At 45.6% G+C, this 8,707-nt stretch overlaps 1 protein-coding gene across 2 annotated transcripts in view; it reads left to right on the forward strand.

The window, feature by feature from the left end:
- The window catches only part of LOC106593574 (proto-oncogene tyrosine-protein kinase Yrk), a 46,280-nt gene extending 37,573 nt beyond the window's left edge, over positions 1 to 8,707 (forward strand). Inside the window, exons 8-13 of one of the 2 annotated variants that reach the window (XM_045695022.1) lie at positions 2,573 to 2,737; positions 3,736 to 3,915; positions 4,092 to 4,168; positions 4,497 to 4,650; positions 4,738 to 4,869; positions 8,101 to 8,707. In XM_045695022.1, coding sequence (XP_045550978.1) covers positions 2,573 to 2,737; positions 3,736 to 3,915; positions 4,092 to 4,168; positions 4,497 to 4,650; positions 4,738 to 4,869; positions 8,101 to 8,309 — 917 coding nt within the window. In that variant the 3' untranslated portion in view covers positions 8,310 to 8,707. Of the gene's footprint in view, positions 1 to 2,572; positions 2,738 to 2,861; positions 3,018 to 3,735; positions 3,916 to 4,091; positions 4,169 to 4,496; positions 4,651 to 4,737; positions 4,870 to 8,100 lie in introns of both variants that reach the window. The other variant, XM_045695023.1, reaches the window with a different exon arrangement.

Raw genomic sequence — 8,707 nt, forward strand, 5'->3', positions numbered from 1 at the left:
CAGTACTATTGGACAGCATGGTGTATCAGTGCTATTGTTGTCCAATAGCACTGATACACCATGCTGTCCAATAGTACTGATACACCATGCTGTCCAATAGCACTGATACACCATGCTGTCCAATAGTACTGATACACCATGCTGTCCAATAGCACTGATACACCATGCTGTCCAATAGTACTGATACACCATGCTGTCCAATAGTACCGACACACCATGCTGTCCAATAGCACTGATACACCATGCTGTCAAATCAAATCAAATCAAATTTATTTTTATATAGCCCTTCGTACATCAGCTGATATCTCAAAGTGCTGTACAGAAACCCAGCCTAAAACCCCAAACAGCAAGCAAAGCATGTGAAAGAAGCACGGTGGCTAGGAAAAACTCCCTAGGAAAAACTCCCTAGAAAGGCCAAAAACCTAGGAAGAAACCTAGAGAGGAACCAGGCTATGAGGGGTGGCCAGTCCTCTTCTGGCTGTGCAGGGTGGATATTATAACAGAACATGGTCAAGATGTTAAAATGTTAAAATGTTCATAAATGACCAGCATGGTCAAATAATAATAATCATAGTAGTTGTCGAGGGTGCAACAAGCACGTCCGGTGAACAGGTCAGGGTTCCATAGCCGCAGGCAGAACAGTTGAAACTGGAGCAGCAGCACGGCCAGGTGGACTGGGGACAGCAAGGAGTCATCATACCAGGTAGTCCTGAGGCATGGTCCTAGGGCTCAGGTCCTCCGAGAGAAAGACAGAAAGAGAGAAAGAGAGAATTAGAGAGAGCATATTTAAATTCAGTACTATTGGACAGCATGGTGTATCAGTGCTATTGGACAGCATGGTGTATCAGTACTATTGGACAGCATGGTGTATCAGTACTATTGGACAGCATGGTGTATCAGTACTATTGGACAGCATGGTGTATCAGTGCTATTGGACAGCATGGTGTATCAGTACTATTGGACAGCATGGTGTATCAGTGCTATTGGACAGCATGGTGTATCAGTACTATTGGACAGCATGGTGTATCAGTACTATTGGACAGCATGGTGTATCAGTACTATTGGACAGCATGGTGTATCAGTACTATTGGACAGCATGGTGTATCAGTACTATTGGACAGCATGGTGTATCAGTACTATTGGACAGCATGGTGTGTCAGTGCTATTGGACAGCATGGTGTGTCAGTACTATTGGACAGCATGGTGTATCAGTACTATTGGACAGCATGGTGTGTCAGTACTATTGGACAGCATGGTGTATCAGTACTATTGGACAGCATGGTGTATCAGTACTATTGGACAGCATGGTGTATCAGTGCTATTGGACAGCATGGTGTATCAGTGCTATTGGACAGCATGGTGTATCAGTACTATTGGACAGCATGGTGTATCAGTACTATTGGACAGCATGGTGTATCAGTACTATTGGACAGCATGGTGTATCAGTACTATTGGACAGCATGGTGTATCAGTACTATTGGACAGCATGGTGTATCAGTGCTATTGGACAGCATGGTGTGTCAGTACTATTGGACAGCATGGTGTGTCGGTACTATTGGACAGCATGGTGTATCAGTGCTATTGGACAGCATGGTGTATCAGTGCTATTGGACAGCATGGTGTATCAGTACTATTGGACAGCATGGTGTCGGTACTATTGGACAGCATGGTGTCGGTACTATTGGACAGCATGGTGTGTCAGTGCTAATGTGTATGTGTTATGTGTCTGTAAGATACTTTTGGTGATGCAGTGTATGTGGACACCCTTTCAAATTAATGGATTCGGTTATTTCAGCCACACCCATTGCTGACAAGTGCATAAAATTGAGCACACAGCCATGCAATCTCCATAGACAAACATTGGCAGTAGAATGACATTACTGAAGAGCTCAGTGATTTTCAACGTGGCACCGTCAGAGGATGCTACCTTTCCAACAAGTCAGTTCGTCAAATTTCTGCCCTGCTAGAGCTGCCCCAGTCAACTGTAAGTGCTGAAGGTCTAGGAGCAACAACGGCTTATCCGCAAAGTGGTAGGCCACATAAGCTCACAGAACGGGACTGCCGAGTGCTGAAGTGCGTAGCGCTAAAAATCGCCATGATTTTGGAATGAGTTGTTCAAACAGCTGTCCACATACTTTTAGTCTCGTAGTGTATCTATGTTATGTATGTTAGTACTCTTTAGTGGAACAAGTAAAGCATCCTGTTTTATGTGTTCTATATGTGTTCTATATGTGTTTGTTGCCTTTGATCTCTTCATTCCCTGTCTGTCTGTCTGTCTGTCTGTCTGTCTGTCTGTCTGTCTGTCTGTCTGTCTGTCTGTCTGTCTGTCTGTCTGTCTGTCTGTCTGTCTGTCTGTCTGTCTGTCTGTCTGTCTGTCTGTCTGTCTGTCTGTCTGTCTGTCTGTCTGTCTGTCTGTCTGTCTGTCTGTCTGTCTTTTTCTCTCTCTCTCTCCCTCTCTCTCTCTCTTTATCTCTATCTTTCCCTCTCTCTCTCTATCCCTCTCTCGGTCTCTCTCTGTCTCTCTTTCTCTCTGTCTGTCTGTCTTTCTCTGTCTCTCTCTCACTCCCATCAGAGCGAGCTGCAGGTCTGTGCTGTAGGTTGATTGGCAGCTGTAGGCGGGGCATGCCTAAGCTTGCGGACCTATCGGTAAAGACCAAGGATGTGTGGGAGATTCCCAGAGAGTCTCTCCAGCTCATTAAGAAGCTGGGCAACGGGCAGTTTGGAGAAGTCTGGATGGGTAGGAACTAGTTCTCTGTCTTTGCATGCCTCTTCATCTCATTTAATCTCCCTCCCTCTATCCCTCCCTCCACCCCCTCCTCCCTCTCCACTCCTACCATCCTCTCCACCCCTCCCTCTTCTAGGCAGTAACGATGGGATGTGTCACTTCTTGACCATGTCCTGTCCCAATTCAACGCCCCTCACCCTGGGTTTGGGGCGGGACGCCTGGGAGGTTGCCCGGGAAACGCTGGCCCTAAACAAGAAGTTGGGTCAGGGCTGCTTCGGAGATGTCTGGATGGGTGAGACCGACTGTCAATCAATCAATCAATCAATCAATCAATCAATCAATCAGTCACCTTCTTTTACTGTATGTTGGCCCACTTTGTACAGTCTGTATTCCAGAAGGGCTTCTCAGTGTGTCTCTGGAGATTCCCAATGTGTTGCTGATGTGGTGTTCCCGGTGTCCAGTTCAGTGTTAAAGTGTCTGTGTCTGTCCAGACCAGTGCTGTTCTGTGTCAGTGTTAAAGTGTGTGAGTGTGTCCAGACCAGAGGGTGTTTTACTGGTCCAGCTTCATGTGCTACTGTAGCTTCATGCTGGTACCCCTTCTCTCCTCTCGCTCCTCCCCTCTCTCCTCCCTCCTCTCCTCCCCTCCCCTCTCCTCCCCTCCTTCCTCGCCTCCCTCCTCCCCTCTCCTCTCTCCTCCGTTCCCTCCTTCCCTCCTTCCTCCCCTCTCTGTTCCCCTCCCTCCTCCTCTCCCTCTCTCTCTCCTCTATCCTTCCCTCTCTCCTCCCCTTTCTCCTCCTCTTTCCTCCCCACTCTCCTCCCCATCCCTCCTCCAGTCTCTTCACCCTTCTCTCCTTCCCTCTCTCCCAATTGTTACCCCACCCTGCCTCCTCCACGCATGACCTCATCATCACTCTTTTAATGTGTGTACTATTTAAGTCTGTGTGTAGGTGTGCGTGTGTGTATATCATTGTGTGTGTTTCTGCCTCTGTGTGTGTGTGTGTGTATGTCAGGTATGTGGAACAGCACCACCAAGGTAGCAGTGAAGACGTTGAAGCCAGGCACCATGTCTCCAGAGGCCTTCCTAGAAGAAGCTCAGATCATGAAGAGACTGAGACATGACAAGCTGGTGCAGCTGTACGCTGTGGTCTCTGAAGAACCCATCTACATCATCACAGAGTTCATGAGCCAAGGTGCTGCACGGAGCACACAGCATGCACACACACCTAAGCAAGGAAGCTCGCACACACACTCGCGCACAGACACACACACACACACACACACACACACACACACACACTCATATACACACACACACCACATGTTTTTGCAATGATTTCTGACATGTATTCAACTGTGTGTACTGCAGGAAGTCTACTGGACTTCCTGAAGGATGGGGAAGGAGGAAATCTGAAGCTGCCTCAACTGGTGGATATGGCTGCACAGGTCAGAACACACATCCACCATCTTGACCACGTTCCTCTGTTGGTCGGGCGCTGGTGCCACCTCACACTCTGCTGTAGGTGGGACAAGTGGGGATGACGGGCACCTCTAACCCTTCCTCCTGTGTGTGTGTGTGTGTGTGTGTGTGTGTGTGTGTGTGTGTGTGTGTGTGTGTGTGTGTGTGTGTGTGTGTGTGTGTGTGTGTGTGTGTGTGTGTGTGTGTGTGTGTGTGTGTGTGTGTGTGTGTGTGTGTGTGTGTGTGTGTGTGTGTGTGTGTGTGTGTGTGTGTGTGTGTGTGTGTGTGTGTGTGTGTGTGTGTGTGCGCGCGTAGATAGCGGCAGGCATGGCGTATATAGAGCGAATGAACTACATCCATCGGGATTTACGAGCGGCTAACATTCTGGTCAGTGATAATCTGGTGTGCAAGATCGCTGACTTTGGTCTGGCCAGACTCATAGAGGACAATGAGTACACTGCCAGACAAGGTAAGAGAGAGTGTGACAACTCTTGATGAGAACAGGACTTCATAAATACATTTGATTGATTGATTGATTGATTGATTGATTTTACAGGAGCCAAGTTCCCCATCAAGTGGACTGCTCCTGAAGCAGCTCTATACGGGCGTTTCACCATCAAGTCTGACGTGTGGAGCTTTGGTATACTGCTCACTGAGCTCATCACAAAGGGACGCGTACCTTACCCAGGTAGGTGGGCGTGTCTTACTCTCTCCCTTCTTTTTTCCAGGCATAGGATACCATGTGTTACTAAACATCTCTGTACAGTGGCAAGAAAAAGTAGGTGAACCCTTTGGAATTGCCTGGATTTCTGCATAAATTGGTCATAAAATGTGATCTGATCTTCATCTAGGTCACAACAATAGACAAACACAGTCTGCTTAAACTAATAACACACAGACAATTATACATTTTCATGTCTTTATTGAACACACTGTGTAAACATTCACAGTGCAGGGTGGAAAAAGTATTTGAACCCTTGGATTTAATAACTGGTTGACCCTCCTTTGGCAGCAATAACCTCAACCAAACGTTTTCAGGAGGAATTTTGGACCATTCCTCTTTAAAAAACAGTTTCAGTACAGCAATATTATTGGGATGTCTGGTGTGACCTGCTCACTTGAGGTCATGTAACAGCATCTCAAATTGGGTTGAGGTCAGGACTCTGACTGGGCCACTCCAGAAGGTGTATTTTCTTCTGTTGAAGCCATTCTGTTGTTGATTTACTTATGTGTTTTGGGTTGTTGTCCTGTTGCATCACCCAACTTCTGTTGAGCTTCGATTGGTGGACAGATAGCCTTACATTCTCCTGCAAAATGTCTTGATAAACTTGGGAATTCATTTTCCCGTCAATGATAGCAAGCTGTCCAGGCCCTGAGGCAGCAAAGCAGCCCCAAACCATGATGCTCCCTCCACCATACTTTACAGTGAGGATGAGGTTTTGATGTTGGTGTTGTGTGCCTATTCTTTCTCCGCACATAGTGAGGTGTGTTCCTTCCAAACTACTCAACTGTAGTTTAATCTGTCCACAGAATATTTTGCCAGTAGCTCTGTGGAATATCCAGGTGCACTTTTGCAAACTTCAGACGTGCAGCAATGTTTTTTTTGAACAGCAGTGACTTCCTCCGTGGTGTCCTCCCATGAACACCATTCTTGTTTAACGTTTTATGTATCGTAGACTCGTCAACAGAGATGTTAGCATGTTCCAGAGATTTCTGTAAGTCTTTAGCTGACACTCTAGGATTCTTCTTAACCTGATTGAGCATTCTGTGCTGTGCTCTTGCAGTCATCTTTGCAGGATGGCCACTCCTAAGGAGAGTAGCAACAGTGCTAAACTTTCTCCATTTATAGACAATTTGTCTTACCGTGGACTGACAAACAAACGCTTTTAGATATACTTTTGTAAACCTTTCCAGCTTTATGCAAGTCAACAATTCTTAATCTTAGGTCATCTCAGATCTCCTTTGTCTGAGGCATGGTTCACATCAGGCAATGCTTCTTGTGAATAGCAAACTCAAATTTTGTGAGTGTTTTTTATAGGGCAAGGCAGCTCTAACCAACATCTCCAATCTCATCTCATTGATTGGACTCCAGGTTAGCTGGCTCCTGACTCCAATTAGCTTTTGGAGCAGTCATTAGCCTAGGGGTTCACATACTTTTTCCAACCTACAGTCGTGGCCAAGAGTTTTGAGAATGACACAAATATAAATTTTCATAAAGTCTGCTACCTCAGTTTGTATGATGGCAATTTGCATATACTCCAGAATGTTATGAAGAGTGATCAGATGAATTGCAATGAATTGCAAAGTCCCTCTTTGCCATGCAAATGAACTGAATCACCGGAAAACATTTCCACTGCATTTCAGCCCTGCCACAAAAGGACCAGCTGACATCATGTCAGTGATTCTCTCATTAACAAAGGTGTGAGTGTTGACAATGACAAGGCTGGAGATCACTCTGTCATGCTGATTGAGTTTGAATAACAGTCTGGAAGCTTCAAAAGGAGGGTGGTGCTTGGAATCATTGGTCTTCCTCTGTCAACCATGGTTACCTGCAAGGAAACACATGCCGTCATCATTGCTTTGCAAAAAAAGGGCTTCACAGGCAAGGATATTGCTGCCAGTAAGATTGCACCTAAATCAACCATTTATCGGATCATCAAGACCGTCAAGGAGAGCGGTTCAATTGTTGTGAAGAAGGCTTCAGGGCGCCCAAGAAAGTCCAGCAAGCACCAGGACCGTCTCCTAAAGTTGATTCAGCTGCTGGATCGTGGCACCACCAGTACAGAGCTTGCTCAGGAATGGCAGCCGGCAGGTAGGTGTGAGTGCATCTGCACGCACAGTGAGGCGAAGACTTTTGGAGGATGGCCTGGTGTCAAGAAGAGCAGCAAAGAAGTCACTTCTCTCCAGGAAAAACATCAGGGACAGACTGATATTCTGCAAAAGGTACAGGGATTGGACTGCTGAGGACTGGGGTAAAGTCATTTTCTCTGGAAAATCTTGGAAAAAAGTCATTTTCTCTGGAAAAAAAGCTTGTCCGGAGAAGACAAGGTGAGCGCTACCATCAGTCCTGTGTCATGCCAACAGTAAAGCATCCTGAGACCATTCATGTGTGGGGTTGCTTCTCAGCCAAGGGAGTGGGCTCACTCACAATTCTGCCTAAGAACACAGCCATGAATAAAGAATGGTACCAACACATCCTCCGTGAGCAACTTCTCCCAACCATCCAGGAACAGTTTGGTGACGAACAATGCCTTTTCCAGCATGATGGAGCACCTTGACATAAGGCAAAAGTGATAACTAAGTAGCTCGGGGAACAAAACATCGATATTTTGTGTCCATGGCCAGGAAACTCCCCAGACCTTAATCCCATTAAGAACTTGTGGTCAATCCTCAAGAGGCGGGTGGACAAACAAAAACCCACAAATTCTGACAAACTCCAAGCATTGATTATGCAATAATGGGCTGCCATCAGTCAGGATGTGGCCCAGAAGTTAATTGACAGCATGCCAGGGCGGATTGCAGAGGTCTTGAAAAAGAAGGGTCAACACGGCAAATATTGACTCTTTGCATCAACTTCATGTAATTGTCAATAAAAGCCTTTGACACTTATGAAATGCTTGTAATTATACTTCAGTATTCCATAGTAACATCTGACAAAAATATCTAAAGACACTGAAGCAGCAAACTTTGTGAAAATTAATATTTGTCATTCTCAAAACTTTTGGCCACGACTGAACACTGTGAATGTTTAAATGATGTATTCAATATAGACAAGAAGAATTCAATAATTTGTGGGTTATTAATTTTATGACCAATTTATATAGAAATCCAGGTAATTCCAAAGGGTTCACATACTTTTTCTTGCCACTGTATGTCTCTTTCTCCCTCTCTACCACTCCATCTCCCTCATCTTCTCTAGGTATGAATAACCGCGAGGTCCTGGAGCAGGTGGAGAGGGGGTACAGGATGCCCTGTGCGGTTGGTTGTCCTGCCTCCCTCCATGACCTGATGGTACAGTGCTGGCGGAATGATGCGGACGAGAGACACACCTTTGAATACCTGCAGGCCTTCCTGGAAGACTACTTCACTGCTACTGAACCCCAGTACCAGCCTGGAGAGAACCTGTGACCACACGCACACACGCACACAGACAGACACTCACTCACATAAATACAGACACACACACACACACAGTTTTTGTAGGCTGTAGCATGCCAGATTGTGCCTTAAATCTATACTCAGTGTAATATGATAATGATGATGATGTCTTCACTTCCAATGCTTTTTACTCTTTAACCATCTTTCATGTCAAAGTGGATTTTTACTGTAACCTTTCTTAAGTCTGTTGTTTTTTTTCGAGCTTCTGAATCTGGCAGGTAAATGCTGCCAGAGGCGGCATGCCCATAGGGGGCACGTGTCCCCTCAAAGAATGTGCCCTGTTTAAAAACATTTAAGAAAAAAAATTATATATATATATATATATATATATAATTTTATTTCTTAAATGTTTTTAACTTCATAAACAA

Source organism: Salmo salar, chromosome ssa14, assembly GCF_905237065.1.
Source record: "Salmo salar chromosome ssa14, Ssal_v3.1, whole genome shotgun sequence".
In the NCBI taxonomy this organism is placed as follows: domain Eukaryota; kingdom Metazoa; phylum Chordata; class Actinopteri; order Salmoniformes; family Salmonidae; genus Salmo; species Salmo salar.